The sequence below is a fragment of the Oncorhynchus tshawytscha genome, linkage group LG11 (genome assembly GCF_018296145.1).
Source record: "Oncorhynchus tshawytscha isolate Ot180627B linkage group LG11, Otsh_v2.0, whole genome shotgun sequence".
Taxonomy (NCBI): Eukaryota; Metazoa; Chordata; class Actinopteri; order Salmoniformes; family Salmonidae; genus Oncorhynchus; species Oncorhynchus tshawytscha.
Window position 1 is genome coordinate 22,007,084 of NC_056439.1, and position 19,392 is coordinate 22,026,475.

Below are 19,392 nucleotides of genomic sequence, written 5' to 3' on the forward strand. Positions count from 1 at the left end.
GGTCATCTGAAGCAGTACTCCATCACTCTCCTTCTTGGTCAAACAGCCCTAACACATCCTGGAGGTGTGTTGGGTTATTGTCCTGTTGAAAAACAAATGACAGTCCCAATAAGCGCAAACCAGATGGGATGGTGTATCGCTGCAGAATGCTGTGGTAGCCATGCTGGTTAAGTGTGCCTTGAATACTAAACAGTGTAACCAGAAAAGCACCACCACGCCATCACACCTCCTCCTCCATGCTTCACGGGAACCACACATGCGGAGATAATTCGTTCACCTACTCTGCGTCTCACAAAGACACTGCGGTTGGAACCAAAATACATATGTCCATTGCTTGTGTTTCTTGGCCCAAGCAAGTCTCTTCTTCTCATTGGTGTCCTTTAGTAGTGGTTTCTTTGCAGCAATTAGACCATAAAGGCCTGATTCATGCATTTTCCTCTGAACAGTTGATGTTGAGATGTACGTGAACTCTGTGAAGCATTTATTTGGGCAGCAATTTCTGAGGCTGGTAACCCTAATGAACTTATCCTCTGCAGTAGAGGTAACTCGGTCTTCCTTTCCTGTGGCGGTCCTCATGAGAGCCAGTTTCATCATAGCTCTTGATGGTTTTTGCGACTACACTTGAAGAAACTTCTTGAAATTTTCCAGATTGACTGACCTTCATGTCTTAAAGTAATGATGGACTGTCATTTCTCTTTGCTTATTTGAGCTGTTCTTGCCATAATATGGACTTTTACCAAATAGGGCTATCTTCTGTATACCACCCCTACCTTGTCACAACACAACTGATTGGCACAAATGCATTAAGAAGGAAATATTTTCCACAAATGTACTTTTAACAAGGCACACCTGTTAATTGAAATGCATTCCAGGTGACTACCTCATGAAGCTGGTTGAGAGAATGCCATGAGTGTGCAAAGCTCTCATCAAGGCAAAGGGTGGGTACTTTGAAGAATCTCAAATATAAAACATATTTTGATTTGTTTAATAACACTTCTTTGGTTACTACATGATTATTTCAGAGTTTTGATGCCTTCACTATAATTCTACAATGTAGAAAATAGCAAAAAAGAAAGAAAGAAAAACCCTGGAATGAGTAGGTGTGCCCAAACTTTTGACTGGTACTGTAGATATTTGGACGTGAGGACATGAAAGCCTGGGGACATTTATTTGGCACAGACAGCAGTCTTTACCGCTGCTCAAATGCTCTTCTTTTTATGGAGCATCACTCTTCTTCTACCACAGTGAAATTGTGAACCATCAACTCGGAGTTTGAGTCAATTCTCAACTGTGCCAGAAAAGCTTTTTTCAAAAAAAAATATATATATAAAAAAAAGAGAACCAGTTGGAATATGCTCTCTGCTGCAAAGCGTAGAAAAAAGGGCGACTGAACTCAGTCCCTCGCGGCTTTTGTGGCCGAGATATTTACTTTCAAACAGCACGGAGCATTTAAACCAAATTGCATGGATTATTTTGATCTCTCAGAGGAGGACTAAGGGTTGAAAATAAGTTGAAAGACTTGACTTGAAAAATATAGTTTTCTGGATCGCATAGCACTCTGGCAGACTACTTAGAGTAATGTCAACGAAATGTAATATCTTATGGGGTGTCGGATGTTCATAAGACACTTTGATCTAGCACTATTCAACTGGACATGTTGTGCAGCATATGCTGATCCAACTGGACCAAAAACAAAAACGGCAGTTGGAACGAACCAACTGAAATGACTCAAGGTGACCTTCTGAAATGACTCACCTGGATATCCTTGCTCAGGGCGTTGATCCATGCATCCACAGTCTTCTTGATCCTGATTTCTTCTGTGGTGTCCCTGGAACACATGGATGCTTTACCATGCTGGAACTGCAGCCAACGTCCCCAACTTACCAACGGAATGTACCCCCATCCACACCGCATAACATAAATCACGCAGTATTGCCCTTCCCAGGACACTCAACCATATCAACGTGAACTCGTAACACAGCACTTGATGTGTTTCCGTATGAGGAATCACTAAGTATGTGTCATAATAACGGGAATGGGTGCGTACTGTTCATGTTAACTAAACCGGTAGCTGGCTATATCCACTAGGCTAGAGCATCGTCTGTCTACCCATATCAACACACACTTGGAACCAGATGATCTAGTATATCCCTAATATACTGTACTGTGTCATCAGCACAACAGATCAATACACTTTTTTCCCTACATCTAGACATGTTATTTTTACTTTTTATTTGATCTTTAACTCTGCATTGTTGGATAAGGACCCGTAAGTAAGCATTTCACTGTTAGTCTACACCTGTCGTCTACGAAGCATGTGACAAATACAATTTGATTTGACTTCATCAGCTATGGATATGAGAACGGCAGAGGGATATAATCAGAGGGTAAGACCACATTATGCAGATCCCACTTTCTCCTCTCCTTTTGTATTTCTGTAGCACCGCGCCTGCTATCCAGACAGAACAAGGAATAAGAGTTAGAGAGAAGGTACTGAGGCTTGACAGATTCCTACCAGAACTCAGAATCAATGCAGCAGCTCAGTGAGGAAAGCCCACCAGGGCTGCTGTGTGTGTGTGTGTGTTTACGCAAGTGTGTGTGTGTGTGTGTGTGTGCGTCAGCGAGGCAGGGAGGCAGCTAGCTCCTCATTTTGATGCTGAGGAGAGAGTCGCTGTCTCTGGGCAGAAAAATGCCATCTCCCTTTCCCTCTGAGATCCTGAGGAGTGAGGGGGTGGGGGGGTCTGGTCTCTGCTGTGAGGTGAGCAGCTGGCTGAATTGGGAGGGGAGGGAGAGTGGAGGGTAGAGGAGGGTAGAGGAGAGGGAGTTGAGCTTTATTGACACAGACCCAAACCTCATTACCCATACAGATGAAGCTACCCTCCATGGCTGCATTAGCTCCAAGCCCTGGTGTCTCTTTGAGTGTGTGATCTGGGATGGATCTACCTAATCAGGCGATGCCTCCAGACACAAAAATATATAATAATAATAATAATTTGTCACAGGTGCAGTGAAATGTGTTGTTTTACAGGGTCATCCATAGTAGAACGGCGCCCCTGGAACAAGTAAGGGTTAAGTGCCTTGCTCAAGGGCACATCGACCGATTTTTCACCTTGTCGGCTTGGGTTTTCGAACCAGCGACCGTTCGGTTACTGGCCCAACGGTCTAACCGCCAGGCTACCTGCCGCCCAAGTGTGTCAGTCATCAGTTCAGCATGTGACCTTCAGTAAACGACTTGCTTCGAAAACAAACCTGAACTATTATTATTCTAGAATGTTCACCATGCCTGATTATACCTATATTGTAACAGGCTTTTGTCCATGATGGCAAACGTATCAACTGCTGGACAAAATTCAATGTAAAACATTTAAATGAGAGCTGAAAACGGAGGCCTGGGAATCACACAGCCAATATGCAATGAATCATACAGATGGTAAGAAATGACCAGAACTAGGCCTAATGATAGTTGTCTGCAGGCATAATATCCCCATTGGAACAGCATCAGGAAATTCTCTGGAATATGGAAAACAGGAACTGTGCGTCACTGTCTATGAGGTCGAGGAGAGAGAGCACCACGACTCAACTATTCTGTAATCCAACACAGAAACAACAACAGACAAGGCTGCCTGAACCCCTGCCGAGAAATGTTTTGTTTGAAAAATTCAAACAACTGTCTGTGCCAACTGCCAAGGTTCGTGGACAAATGGCTGTCTGCTTCTAATTTACAGACAGGGGATATCGGGATTCATATTTAAGCCAGAGACAGCATGTGTCCGGCAGCACAACGCTGGAGAGGCCAAACAAAAGAAATGAGAGGAAATAAATCTAATTGAGAACAGTTTTTGAAAAAGAACAAGAGTGCTGTGGAGTGGTGATAGTGGAAGTAGTCCACCAACTCTAGGAACACAGATACTGCAGACAGGCAGAGACAGGTGTGGACCGGGGCCAGGACGCACGTTCTCACTGAACCCACCCGGTGAGCTATAACACAAGTAAACAGAGCACAGACTGCCACGCTTGTTTGAACAATTGAGATGGAGGCACATTTTTGTTTGCAAATGGCTTCATTAATATGTTGTGTGGAAATAGATGGTATTAAGTCACACCCCTGCCTCATTTTACAATGTCATGCCATACAAATGACTGAATCCACCAGGCAACCATCCAGTCACATTTGAGGGGGATGTCAAGCAGTCCGCTACAGTTCCCTCCCCCTTACCTGAGCATCTGGCAGCCCCATCCTAGTCCTGTGACCTTTCCAATGAAGGAAAAGACTAACGCCATTATGGGGTGCGGGGGGAAGCTGCATCAATCAGTGTATTTGTGTTGTCATGCTCTGACATTAGCTCAGAGCTGATTATCGGCCGGCTGCCATTTTGGAGAGGATCAGCGTACGAGCTGCCATTTTGGCTCCGGTTGGTTTTAGTTATATTATAATACGAGGTGGAGGGAGTAGTGTCCCAATGAGCCAACATTTAAAAAAACAAACTGAAAACACATCATACCGTAGTAATGTGTGTTGTGTGGTTGCTATGTGATGACATCATCTGAGTAACCTGTTTACTGTACTTTCCTTTATGTTGAAATCCTATGGTTCCTCTCGTTGCCTGTTCTCTGGACAGATTTATCATTCACACCATGTATAATCCTTGGGATTAGAACACCATATTGAGTGAACCCATGCGACTCAAATCAGTGAAATTGCTGTGGTCTGAGAAGCTTTGTCCACTCTAGTAATGATATTTTTCTGGTGTAATCTAGCTTCTTCAGTGCGGGAGAGAATTAGAACCTGTTTCTATGATTGGAAGAGCATTGAAAACTCCTGTTATATTATGGCTGTAATGAGATGACTTTTCACCCAGAGAGAGACTCTGTATCGTTATGCTAAAGACTACTCCTTTCTGAAGGACCCTGTCTGTGTGCTGTGGACGTAAGGCAGCCAAACCGTCTCCATTTCAATGTTTAAACCACTTATTCCGCACTCCATTAGAGAGAGAGAGAGAGAGAGAGAGAGAGAGAGAGAGAGAGAGAATGAGTCAGAGCTCAGCCTTGGATGCTGCATCGCAAGCCATTAGGCAATCTCACCCACGTGAACTTTATTAATGTCACAATGAATCTCTAGGCATGAAAAGGCATCGCTCCGCCACCACTCCCTAAGATGAATGCAACGCTTCGGGTTGTGTAGCGGATATTTATACTGAACAAAAATATAAACATAACATGCAACAATTTCAAAGATTTTACTGAGTTACAGTTCATATAAGGAAATCAGTTAATTTAAATAAATGCATTAGGCCCTAACCTTAGCCCCTAACCTAATGACTTGATAGGACATAGGCCCACCCACTGGGGAGCCAGGCCCAGCTAATCAGAATGAGTTTTTTCCTACAAAAGGGCTTTACACAGAAATAAATACTCCTCAGTACCCCTCCCTCCTTCCCCTCAGACGATCCCACAGGTGAAGAAGCTGGATGTGGAGTTCCTAGGCTGGCGTGGTTACACGTGGTCTGCGATTGTGAGGCCGGTTACATACTGCCAAATTCTCTAAAACGACGCTGGAGGCGGCTTATGGTAGAGAAATGAACAATAAATTATCTGGCAACAGCTCTGATGGACATACCTGCAGTCAGCATGACAATTGCACGCTCCCTCAAAACTTGAGACATCTGTGGCATTGTGCTGTGTGACAGACTGGCACATTTTAGAGTGGCCTTTCATTGTGCCCGGCACAAGGTGCACCTCTCTAATGACCAGGCTGTTTAATCAGCTTCTTGATATGCCACACCTGACAGGGGGATGGATTATCTTGGCGAAGGAGAAATGCTCACTAACACGGATGTAAACAAACTTGTGCAAAAATAAAAACATGGGACCAACACTTCACATGTTGCGTTTATATTTTTGTATATACTTCAAATAACCTCTCTCTTTTATATGAGGAAGTGATTTAACAATTTCTTGGCTTGTTTGAAAGGCAGTAAACAAACAAACAAACAAACACAACCAAACGAGACATCTCCTGAGATTTACAGCGTTGATTAATCAATGGTCTCTCCATGCTTTCACAAAAGTTATTCCTGTTCAGTTCTCCAGAAACAACATGGCAGGATGGCCTACTGGATACTAATGTTGGCAAGGAAGGGAATCAAAAAATCAGTCAAGAATGAAAGAAATGACATTCATTTGTGTGCCATTACCTTACCATTAATAAATAAGGTACCATTTCCCTGGGTAAAACCTCCAGGGTCCTCACCGTCTCTCAAGCAGACTCACTGAGAAGAAGGATAGTGGAGGGAAGCACTGAGATGTCCCTACATGCCAAACATCTGCTACGTTACAGATTCTCACTGCTCATCACAACATTACATGTCTATCTATGCAAGGTGTAGTTAGCGCATTAACCAAAAGGTTGCTAGTTCGAATCCCTGAGCAGACAAGGTGAGAAATCTGTGGATCTGCCCCTTGAGCAAGGTATTTAACCCTAATTGCTCCAGGATCGCTGTCAATAATGGCTGATTCCATTTCACACCTCGGACAGGTTACCTTCCACTTGCAGTGAAACAGGACAAATATAAGCATCCCCAGTTTCCAGTCAGTCACTTCAGAGTCCACATCTCACATAGAATTTATTGGGTCGAGCTGAGAGGCTGAGAGCTGGCAGGGCAGCAGTCGTCTTTGTCCCAAATGGCACCCTAATCCCTATGCAGTGCACTACTTTTAACCAGGGGCCATGGGGAATAGGGCGTCATTGGGGACGCATCCCGTCCTCTCCTCCCCACTGACAACTGCCTGTCATAGGGATTGTTCCACTTGGCTTAGACCTCCGCAGCCTCCAGTGTGCTCTCAACAGGAGATACACAGCTCTCAACAACGGAGCTCAGCGCAGGCAATCACTGCCCTGAATTCTCCCAATTTGCCCTCTGTACATTCCCCACTTGACAACAACAACCCAAAATGCTGCGAGGACATTTATTATAGTCAGAAAGTTTCTCCAGGGATAGATTTGCTTGAATGACCATGCTGGGGGACTGTTGGGCTTGTTCTCCATCTTTAACATCTCTACCCTCACATCGGTGGTGATACATACTGGTGGTGGAGGGGAGTCACCTCAAACATTTAAACTGCTTAGAGTTCAACAAAGGTTCTATTAAGGAAATGATCTGTTCATGTCCATTAAAGCTCGACTCTTTAGTTGCCACATCCATTTTTTTGACTGATAAATTAACGATAGGATATATACCCATTGATGCCTCATGAGCTTAGTTCAACTGTCGTACCCCATCAGAACCCAGAATATGAACTTGTTTTACTCCAATGTTTGGAAACAACATTGGAGTAACATTCAGGCTAATTTTAGCCCCAAGCTGCAGGGGGAGACCGGAGCAGTCCACCTGTGTGTTACCTGTTGCAGGAGAGTGCCTCTAACTGGGAGTGCAGGGTCTCTCCGTCCTTAGCCCTCAGCATGGCCTCCACATTTTCCTCCAGGGTCTTCTTGTGTCGTTGGACCTGCCGGAGGACCCTCTCAGCATCCTCAAACATGGAGGGGCACGGCCGGCTCTGCTGCAGCAGGGTGGGGGTGGGCCTGGCGGGAGGCAGGGGGAGGACTGGAGGGAGCACTACGGCCACCTCTTCCCGAGACTGTTGGGGGGAGGGTGGGGGGACCTTTAGATGACACATGCACAGTTCACCACAGAGACATATATTTAGAAAGAAAGATCTAGATTTCAATGGATATCTCGATTACCTCCGGCTCCACACATTTCAACTTTTTGTCGGCTGGGCTTAGCTATTTAGGTCAAAACCATTCAGAAGCATAAGAGGAGTAAAATAAAAGAAGAATCTATTACACTCCAGTTTGATTCTGGCTTTAATAACTGTCACTATCAGGCGACAGGCAGTGGTGAGAGAGAATGCTAGCCAGGCTCTTGCATCTGCTGCATCCACTACCAATAGCAATAGTTACTCCAAAATCACCTTTTTCCTGTGCTGATGAAAGAGAGAGAGAGAGATAGGGACCCGTTCTGTTCCCTCTCTTCTTTCTCCCCACCCATCACCAGGCATTCCTTTCAGGCAGATCTGATACAGCTGGAGACCTTGGATGTTTCTTTCATCCTCCCCTCATCTTGATCTCGTCTCGTATATATATATTACATGAATCTGTGTGGCTGGCTGCCCCGCGTGGCTGCGTGGGGAGGAACAGACGACAGCCTTCCATCGTTCGCTAGCCGAGGGTCGTTTGTTTCAGCCTCGTGCTTCCCCGTCGCTTTCGCAAATAGTGCAAAATCAAGACCACTTACACGGTTATCAGACACCATTTCCCGACTTTTGTGTATAAGCGGGTTTTTTGTCTCGCTCGTTTCTGTGGGAAAGGCATTTTCACAACAACAGTGGACTGCAGTAAAGGGGGAGGTTCGTCCTTGCTTTTCACATATGCGCTGCTGACAGCAATTCAGTCATTCTGTCTGAAATGTGGCAACTGAAATAGTCTGGTGAGGTACAGCATGGAAAGAAGAAATTCCTTAGTTGCCAAGTCAATCCCAGAACCTGTAGAGAACAGGCATTGTGACAACACCAGACTGACCAAACTTAGTCAGAATGCATGTCAATGAGTCACATCCAATAGAGTATTCATCCAACACACCAATAGGCTAGCACAGGACCAACCAACCAATGCGACAACTGTCATCATTACTCTTTCTCTCTGTAGAAAAAGCCAGAGTGGTTGAATAATAGGCTTGGGGAAATCTCTTTCTGCTCTAGCCATTGTGCATTCTCCTTTGGTCCATGTGTAAAACAGAGATAACAACACCACTGATTTATCGCTTTAAGTCCATAAAATGGGGACACAGCTGAAAATGCAGGGATACAAGTGTGGTATTGTGTCTGTCCGCTGCTTGGCGGTGGCTTGGTATGGATGGATGGATGGATGGCAACACAGACCATACATTACAGAATGTAGGAAGGAAAACCTCCCTACCTCGTGAGGCTGGCACTGCAGAGGCAGGCAGGGGTTGCTATGGAAACCTACCATGGAGACGCAGGGAGGAGGGTGGTGGTGCATGTTGGCGGGAGAGGGGATAGTGAGCTGCTTGCTGCTGCTGCTGCTTGTGGTGTTGCTGGTCTTGGCTGATGCCGTCTCTCTGACAGTCTCTCTGCTCCCTGCAGCAGGAAAAGCCTCGCGAGCCTGGATGAGAAGGACAGTGGAACGCAACACAGGGTGTCTGAGTACCACCCGACTGTCACAAAGTGGCGTTGGCTGGACATGTTTCTCTGACTCAAAGTCATACTGGAGGATCTGATCTCGTTGTAAGAGGCCACAGTTGATCATTTGTGGGACACAGAAATGCTGTACTCATACATTTTCATCATGACCAAGCATTCACAAATGTCCTACACCAGCAGAACGGGCGACCATTAAATGATCGTGCCTGCCACTAAACCCCACGATAAAAGAACTACTGCATTAAAACCTGGTGTGACAATGACAGGCATTCCATTTAATCCAGACACACAGCGAAGGGACCTGGGTGTTACTGCCTATTCTGAGGGCAGAGAGAGAGAGAGAGAGAGAGAAAGACAGAGAGAGAGAGAGAGAGAGAGAGAGAGAAAGACAGAGAGAGAGAGAGAGAGAGAGAGAGAGAGAAACGTGCTTCCTTCCTATTCTTGCAGCCCACAGACAGACCTACAGACCAACAGGTCGACCGACTGACAGAGACAGAGAGACAGACAGGCAGGCAGACAGACAGCGGCAGGCCAAATAGCATTCACACCCTGCATCCTCAATTATATGCTAATGTATAATTTGCCGTGTGCTACATTATTCTAAGCTGATGGAATTCTTCAGCAGCGGCAGAGGCGTGCTCGGAAACTCAATGCCTGGTTGGCGCGGCGACGGGATCAGAGTGTAATAGACGGGAACAGGCGTCGGGCGGCTGTGGCAGCGCGTTCGTTGGGTAAGGATGAAGAAGTGTTGTAATTTATTAAGGGGAGAGGAGAGGGAGAGGAGAGGGAGAGGAGAGGGAGAGGAGAGGGAGAGAGTAGAAACAATAGAACACTGCTGTCTTGGTCATTGAAATACCAGACACACTCGTGTCTTGGCTTGATTTCATCAGTGGTAAAGGCACCAATTAGATTAGCAAAATCCCAAAGCTGAACACAGACGAGAGGATGATATTGGCCCACTTAGGGAAACAGGAAACGTCCTGACGGCTCGGCTGTGTGTGTGTGTGTGTGTGTGTGTGTGTGTGTGTGTGTGTGTGTGTGTGTGTGTGTGTGTGTGTGTGTGTGTGTGTGTGTGTGTGTGTGTGTTGTCGGGGTGCCTCCCGTCGTTCAGAGCAATAAATGGGTACAGGGATAATCTCATTCTCCAGTCTGAATGTCTCCAATATGCCAATAATAGATTTAGGAGGAACTGAGCAGCACCAGCAATAACAGCTTATAGACTTGGTGCATTAGAATACAAAAGGAAAGTTAATGGAAAAGGCCACACAGAACTGGTGTAATGGGAAAGACATTGTGAGGGCCGACAGCAGTTGACAGTTTTTCTCTTGACCTTGATTATCTTCTAGGGGAAAAGAAAACTGTTTGACAATAGTTTGGAGTTCCTCAAGGCTCTGTTCTCAGACAGTTATTCAAGAAGGCTTAAAAAAGTGCAGGGAAAATCTCTATATACAGTATTCTTGATAAGATAGACAGTTGATATTTCTTGACAGTTTATAGTTCCTCTCAGTCAGTCCATCTCACCTGCAGCAGGGTCTGCATCTCAGTTTTGAGACGTCCCAGTTCCTGAAGTGTATCATTGGCTCGTTTCACGGCTGAGCTGGGTTGCTCAGGAACCCCAAAGGATGATGGGAGGCCTGGCTGGTGACCTCCTCCTCCTCTACCTTGGTGATTTGTGTCGCTGTGCTTCGCTAATGCTGCAATGACCAGCTCTCTAACGCCCTCTTGCTGGTTTTGGCCTTCCCTGTAAGGAAATAAAGTGTGGGCGTTAGATGAAGAATGCTTCTATTGTTCATTTTCTTGTCAGATGACACAAATTCCATCTTTGCAGGCAAAACTGTCTGCAATGCCAATGCTATGACATCATTACAACTTTGTAATGATGGTATTACAAAATCAGAATGTGCCCGCTGAGCTTGGTCAGCTCATCCATTAGGAAAGTAGAAGAGGAGAGCCAGCCTTCCGTCTGGCCTGGAGAAGTGTTTGCCCTTCAGGGAAGAGGGCCAGAGTGGTGGCACAGCACCAATAACATGACTCACACATAGAATGGCTTCCGAGCAGACTACGTAATGCTGTTGCTAGATCGCCAAAGACTTAAATTGCATTAAGTGGCTGAGTCGAGTGAGTCCTGCTTTGGATGGAGGGGAAAGCCCATAGGGTCATTCAGAGGCCAATGAGGCCGGCTGTCTTGTTATATTGCCATACTTGGTTGAGACTCTAGCCCGCTACAATATCCAATAGTAACAGGCTGTTATTAGTGTATGAAAAAAAACACATGAACTGTCCGTCCTTTTCCTGTACAGTGAGCCTCATTATTTACATTTCAGTTTCATATGAGTGATAATTGGCATACAATCAAATCCGTCTAATATTGGAGCTGAGAGCTGTGTTTACACTGGCAGGGATGGAGCCGATAATGAGTGGACTCTGAAGATCTGAGCGAGGGGGTTCATGGAGGTACAACCAAGGCCTCTCTGACTCTGTGCGTGTGCTTCAAATGAACTGTTTTTATAGTGTAGGGTTGACAATTCATCGTGTGTTACTGACTGTGAACTCAATGGCTTCAATACTGCTGGGTCTGTCCAATTTTTTGAGAAATTAATCACACACACACAGACAGTTTCCATTTAACTTCATCATAGTAACATATTTGAAATGATACAAAAGCAACTTCATCCACAGTAGACAGACTGTTATAATCATCCCTGTCGGGTTCTACAGGCAGGAACAGAACCACCTACTGTGAATTGCCAAAACTGTCACACAAAAGTACCGCCATTGAAATCACAACGATCCTCTAGATTCTTTTGTCTTGTCATGTCGCAAAAAAAGGAAAAAAGTATTCCTTAATTTCTATGGTTTCACAGCAGGCGATGGAGACATTCTTGACGCTTTTCTGCATAGCCGCGGGAAGTAGTTAGATTTGGGTTTTTTGCCCGTGCTGCAGACGGATATAGCTGTACGTTAATAAAGGACAAGTAAAGGCCCTGTGCACTACTTTTGTCAAAATAAAATAATGTACAAAACAAAAAGAATGGAGAGAGAGAGAGAACACTGAGGCCTACACATTTTAATGTAGTGTATCCCACATTGGGAAGGAGGAAACGAGAGAAGATGCGAGAGAGGCTAGCTGACATGACATGTATGGCTCCCCCTGAGTCGTGCTCACAATGCAAAGGTCACCATTGAGAGGCAGAGGCAGCGCCCATCCTCTGGGCAGGGTGTGTGTGTGTACTTATTTACAGTTCCCTCCTGAATTACTGGCAACCTAGGTAAATATGAAAAAAAAAATGTCTGTTGAAAAATGTCATTGTTGTTTATCAGCTTGATTTTACAATCAAAATATCATATGAATCTAACCTTTAATTTGGTTATTTTTTTTTTTTTTTTTTTAAATCAATAAATATTTGTTTTATTCTAAAACATGCGTGTCACAATTATTGAAATTCTTATTAACAAAATCAAATTGATTAAGATTTTTCTTTTTAAAGTTAATCTGAGTCCTTGGGAACTCTTAAGTGGTCATCCATGGCTTCTTGTTTCTCTGGGGTATAAATATGAGGTGATACCCAGGCCAAACTCCCTTAGTCATCCATCAACATGGGAAAGGCCAGAGAACACATAAATGAAATGAGACAAAAAGTTGTTGACCTTCATAAATCAGGCAGTGGCTCTAGAAAGATAGCTACACTCCTGAAAATACCCATATCCACTATTAGGTCAATAATTAAGAAATATAAAACAACTAGAGCTGTGATGAACCTCCCTGAAAGAGGAGGCAGGTGTATTTTGCCCCCACGCACAGTAAGAAGGATGGTTCAAGTCACATTAAAAATCTCCAGGGATCACAGTTAGAGAATTGCAGAAGTTGGGTACATCTTGGGGTCACTGAGTCTCCAAAACAACAATTAGACGCCAACTCCAAGCCAACAAGTTATTTGGAAGGGTTGCCAGAAGAAAGCCTCTGCTGTCACCAGACCACAAACGTAAGCACCTGGAGTTTGCCAAATATCCATGGAACTTTGATAGGAATCAGGTTCTATTTTCTGATGAGACTATAAAATAGAGCATTTTGGAAACAAACACCAGAGGTGGGTTCGGCATGAAAAGAGCCATGGTCATGCAGAAAATAATCTAATCCCCACTGTGAAGTACAGTGGTGGATCTGTAATGTTGTGGGGCTGTTTTCCTTCCAAAGGCCCTGGTAACAATGTTAAGATACATGTCATCATGGACTCCAAGTATGAGGAGATTTTAGGCCAAAACCTGTCTGCCTCTGCCAAGAAGCTAAAACTGGGTCATCGTTGGATATTCCAGCAGGACAATGATCCAAAGCTTACCTCTAAATCCACAAGAAAATGGTTCACTGACCATAGAATCAAGCTTTTTCAGGCCATCCCAGTTCCCTGACCTAAACCCCATTGAAAACCTGAGGGGTGAACTTAAGAGGAGAGTCCACAAGTGAGGACCAAGGACTCGGACAGATCTGGACAGTTTCTGTATGGAGGAATGGTGCAAAAACCCTTCCTATGTGTTTTCCCAACTCATCAAACATAGGAGACGACTCAGAGTTGTTATCTTGGCAAAGGGAGGGGCTCACAAAGTACTAAATGTTCTTTGAACAATTTAACCTAAATTAAAGTTTAGACTCATCATATTTTGAGTGTAAGATCAAACTGATAAACGATAGCATTTTTTCACAGATTTTTTTTGTTCATATTTACTTCGGGTGCCAATAATTCAGGAGGCAACCATATTTAACAGAAAGGAGGGCTGCCGTGTGGGTAGCAATCATCCTGTCAACTTTTGGAGCAGAAAGGGGCTCTGCACCACGCGTCTCTGCAGCACACGTCTAGCAACCCTGGAATCTTCACAGTACTGCCTTATACAATACCCAGGCCACTGGCCCTACACTCGCAACTTCATTCTGTAGGGAGGGGAAGATTTGTTTTTTGACACAACTCAAAGAATCTTGCAGATTAGGAATGTTCTGACTCAAACTGACAAAGGACAGGATTTACTCTGGATGCGTAGCAGCGACAGGTATTGTGTACTTGACATTCCACTCCGTTCCAGGAGATTGTAATCCTAGCGTCCAGGCTAAAACAGAGAAGTATTGCTAGGACAGCAGCATCTCTAGTCAGTATACTAAGTCCTCTATGGCGGTAGAACCATGCAAGTCAGATCCGCTGTGTGGGGTTTACAAAAACAAGTAATAATGTATTCAATTTTTTTTAGTGCTGGGCGGGAATATGATACACATTGACATTTATGTAAGCAACTGAGGAAAATGTATGCATAAATGATACAAGGTAAACTTCAAAGGGAAGGAGAATGTAATAACCTCTGAGCATTATCAGACTTTTAGATCCATGGACTAACATGGAACATGGTGTAAATGTCAATCTTCACAGTGGCAACCCGTCATTCAGGGGAGGTGGGGGAGAGCCCCACCTGTTTAGCTAAAAAAATAAATAATAATACATGTTTTAAATGTTATTTTGGCATTAATACTTGTCACATATCAGTTTGCAAACAATGTAAAAAAAATATCTAATAATCATTGAGTTAATAAAGCCAAATACAAACATGGTCTTTTTTTTGCTTTCTTGAGTAAAGGCAGCTCCAAAATGCAGGTGTTTCAGCCTAGCTCAGTGCTTTCTGCGATGGTGGGGCAGCCAGTGGAAAAATACGGAGCGTAGGGGTTGGTAATGTTCTCTAGTTGTGCCGTGATTGGCTCATTGTTCTGTCACTCATGGGGACACTACGTCACCATAAAATCTACAGGGAGAGTTCGAAAATTCAAGCCCCTTGGGTGCTGCCATAGAGTTATATTAGAAGTGCCCATCCAAGAAGGCTCAAGGTCATTGAGCACATATAAAATGAAGTCAAAACACGTTATATCTACCGTAGCTTTGATTTGACTGATCATGTCAACATCATACATTCAAAATCTTAGCTAGCAAGCTAGACAAGAAGTCAACGTCATGAATCACATCGACAATCTACAGTCATCCTTTTCCATCCTTGTCATATGATGAGAAATTATAGATAAAACATCAGTTTTCATTTGTACTTTGGACATAAACATAACACAACAATCGCAAATTCAATAATGAGTGGTTTGGAAGGAATCAGTGGCTAACTGCAAGTGTTGCAAAGCAATCAGTAGCCTGCTATTCAGTGGAGTGGGTGTATGGTCCAAGTCTGGGTTTTAAGGGTCTCTTTTACAAGCTTAAAAGGATAAACATTCATATGCCATGGGCCAGAAAAGGTTGAATACATTGGCCATGCTGTCAATCCAGCATAACTTCTGCTGCGTTCAAAACAACTGGAAACTCGGAACTGGGAAATCTCAGACATCAGTGAGTTCAAGACAACTGGGAACTCGGGGAAAAAAACGAGCTCCTACTGGGAAAATACGTTTTGAATGGTCATCCAACTCAGAATTCCAAGTCGGGAACTCGGGCCTCTTTCTAGAGCTCCGACATGAAGATAGATCATTGATGTCATGATCGACCTTGTTTCTTTCCGAGTTCCTAGTTGTCTTGAAAGCACCATCAATCCAGAAAATGCTAGACTTTGATGACAATAGATCAAATTTGCCCACAAGGACCGCCGCACAAACTTCCTTTTCAAATGAGTACAGCACAACAAGATGAGTCCAAATATGTATTGTATGCTGCTTCATAAAATGATGTAATATACCAGGGAAATATGTATACGGTAGCTAAGAAAGTAATACTAAGTGTATGTTGTGTAGTAAGCTGTTAGTAGCCCATGTGCCTCACCCTGATTATGTGGTCCCTTTTCCCCTCAAAACTTAGCCTACTGTTCTGACTTGGTGGTGCACATGTAGCCCACAGCCTGTTTTAGAGAAATGTAATCATTGAATAATGTAAGAGCATTCATTGTCTGCGTATATGCCACATTTATTTATCCTATGGCTCTGACTTGGTGTACAGGGAGAATACTGTAAGAACGGCCCACATTCTGAATTCTGTGGCTGTACATTTCAAAAGTTCTGAACAAAGTTATATTGACTACGTCCGTCCTAGCTCGCTCATAAATGTCTTAACCGAAATTACGGATTGCCCCGTATCCGCTCGTCGTCCCCTTATGCCATAGTTTGTACATCTTAATTGTCAGTAAAAACCACATTTGTTTAAGCAAGTCAGCCATATCAGGCAGTAAATGAGGCTGAATTAACTGTTTCGCTGCCAGACAAGGCTCCGCTGATAACCAGGTGTAGCAAGAGGTAAGAATTCACTCCATGGTGCTGAATAGAAAGCTCTGCTGTTGGGACACCTCTATGTAGGCCCTAACAGTTAGTGGGTACCGTTAAAGTGTACCTTTATGTAGGTCCTAACAGTTAGTGGGTACCGTTAAAGTGTACCTTTATGTAGGTCCTAACAGTTAGTGGGTACCGTTAAAGTGTACCTTTGTGTAGGCCCTAACAGTTAGTGGGTACCGTTAAAGTGTACCTTTATGTAGGTCCTAACAGTTAGTGGGTACCGTTAAAGTGTACCTTTATGTAGGCCCTAACAGTTAGTGGGTACCGTTAAAGTGTACCTTTATGTAGGCCCTAACAGTTAGTGGGTACCGTTAAAGTGTACCTTTATGTAGGTCCTAACAGTTAGTGGGTACCGTTAAAGTGTACCTTTATGTAGGTCCTAACAGTTAGTGGGTACCGTTAAAGTGTACCTTTATGTAGGTCCTAACAGTTAGTGGGTACCGTTAAAGTGTACCTTTGTGTAGGTCCTAACAGTTAGTGGGTACCGTTAAAGTGTACCTTTATGTAGGTCCTAACAGTTAGTGGGTACTGTTAAAGTGTACCTTTTTGTAGGTCCTAACAGTTAGTGGGTACCGTTAAAGTGCAAATAATAAATATTGTTTAGTGTTGTTGTGTAGTGGCTTTGCTGGCATGGAGAAGAACATTTAAAAAAAATGTTTTATTTGACTTTTCTCCCCAATTTCGTGGGATCCAATTATTAGTAGTTACTATCTTGTCTCATCGTACGGGCTTGGGAGAGACGAAGGTCGAAAGCCATGCGTCCTCCGAAACACAACCCAATCAAGCCGCACTGCTTCTTCACACAGCGCGCATCCACCTGGAAGCCAGCCACACCAATGTGTCGGAGGAAACACTGTGCACCTGGCGACCTGGTTAGCGTGCACTGCGCCCGGCCCGCCACAGGTGTCGCTAGTGCACCACGAGACAAGGATATCCCTGCCGGGAAAACTCTCCCCAACCCGAACGACGCTAGGCCAAGTCTCTGGTGGCACAGCTAGCACTGCGATGCAGTGCCTTAGACCACTGCGCCACCCGGGAGGCCTATAAGAACATTTTTACATGCTAAAATCACCACTGCAATCACACAATGATGTGTCTGTCCTGCCCTCAGTTCTGCCCTCTGAGGGAGACCGAGACAGAAAGAAGTAGCAAAATAAGCTAATCCATTTGAAGAGCGAGAGAGTGCCTTGTTGATGCCAGCCTTTTTGATCTTGCTCAAATTGATTAGGGTGGAGATACAGGGACTCTGAGACAAAACGTCCTGTTAGAGGTCACCATATGCAAATGTCTACTCTCTCCCTCTCCCCTTCCATGGGAAATGTGTTCAAATAGAACAGATTGTTCAACTCACTCCGGCAACGTCTGGAACGGCACCCTGAAACAGTTAGTGCACTACTTTTGAATAGGGTGTTATTTCACACACCACTTTTTTCCTACAAGCTGTTGACAGGTGTGCGTGCAGCCATGCAGATGTGCCTGTGTGTAAAACCTGATCAGAAAATCATTATGGAGGTAAAGAAATGATGCCAAGTTGACAGGAAATCTATATGTTTGATCATGTTTTTGATTTTTTTGAAAGTCGATATGAGAACAAGATCTATATTACATTTCTGTCTTGTTATACAACACATCATGTTGGGTTGAAGCTAGAGGTCTTGGTCAGTCCTTCGCCACGTCTCAGTGATTTTTATACTAACGGATCTACTTGATTATTGTCGGCAGCTTCTTAAATTTCACCTCATGGTCATACATTGTCTTTCTCTCTGGTAACGAGGTAAGACTGTTCTGTATTGTACTGAGCACAGCCCGTTTCTCTAGCCAGCCCTTCTCTCCTGCAGAGGCAGGCAAACACACACACACACGCACACACGCACACACACACACACACACTTAAAGTGGAATCTGGTGGACAAAAGAGGGGAAGATACCTTCAACTAAAAGGGCTGGAAAAGATTGGGTTGTTGATGGAGAGAGGACCGTGCCAGATGTGAAGGAGAGACTTCCCATTGCTTTCCCTTCCTCTGAAAAAGGTAGAACGAGGACTCGTCGCCATGGGGACAGTTTCAAATGTCTCTCTCTTTGTGAGTGCAAAGGAGAGGTGTCGAGACAATTCATATCCCATCCGTAAGCCAGATAGAGTATTTATAGATGGAACTATGACACGTGTAGAGTGGGTGTGAGGCGAGGGGGATGTCTTTGACAAACCAGTGACTTCAAAAAATGATGAATGAACCACAGAGAAAAAGCTGAAATGATTCAAAACAAAATATAATACATCCGGTAGGTTAGCTCTTAAAACATCTGTCTTTGTGAGTTCGACATGTGATCCTCCACCGCCCCCGCCCCCTTGAACATTGGGATTCTTTTGGCCACTTCCTAAAACCATCCTCATCCTGCCTTCAACATGCGGTCATTACTCCCACCACCACCAGAATAGCTGCTATTATCTTATCATTATTAGAGGCATATCAGGGAGCCTGGTGGTGGTGGTCTCACCCTCCACCCTCTCTGCTCTGGTGTTTTCACGTGCGTCTTTTCCTGTTGCTGCACCATCCTCCATCCAGCACAGTCATATCCCCATTCCTCTACCTTGGCTGCCACAGCACCAGCACTCCCCAAACGCCCCCCAATCTCATTGAGATGTTATCATCAAGCAGCACACGTTTGAATTCCAGCCCCTCTATGTCCAAATAAATCAAATCTACCAATGTGACCTCATCTCCGTAGTTTGTGTTGATCACCTGATGCCCCGGCAGCTATTCTAGAAATAGCTGCCACTCCTCCGGCCCAATGTAGTTCCCTCTAGGGTGGTGTCATTGGTGTAACTCAGACTGTTGAGCCTGACTGTTTGCAGTGGCCAATGCCTTTGTAGTCAAAACCAT

At 44.4% G+C, this 19,392-nt stretch overlaps 1 protein-coding gene across 2 annotated transcripts in view; it reads right to left on the reverse strand.

Moving 5' to 3' along the window:
* The window catches only part of kiaa0586 (KIAA0586 ortholog), a 138,127-nt gene that overhangs the window by 69,910 nt on the left and 48,825 nt on the right, over positions 1–19,392 (reverse strand). Inside the window, exons 10-13 of one of the 2 annotated variants that reach the window (XM_042329912.1) lie at positions 10,741–10,960; positions 9,026–9,181; positions 7,400–7,635; positions 1,756–1,828 (exon numbers count right to left, since the gene is read on the reverse strand). In XM_042329912.1, coding sequence (XP_042185846.1) covers positions 1,756–1,828; positions 7,400–7,635; positions 9,026–9,181; positions 10,741–10,960 — 685 coding nt within the window. The remainder of the gene's footprint in view (positions 1–1,755; positions 1,829–7,399; positions 7,636–9,025; positions 9,182–10,740; positions 10,961–19,392) is intronic. The other variant, XM_042329913.1, reaches the window with a different exon arrangement.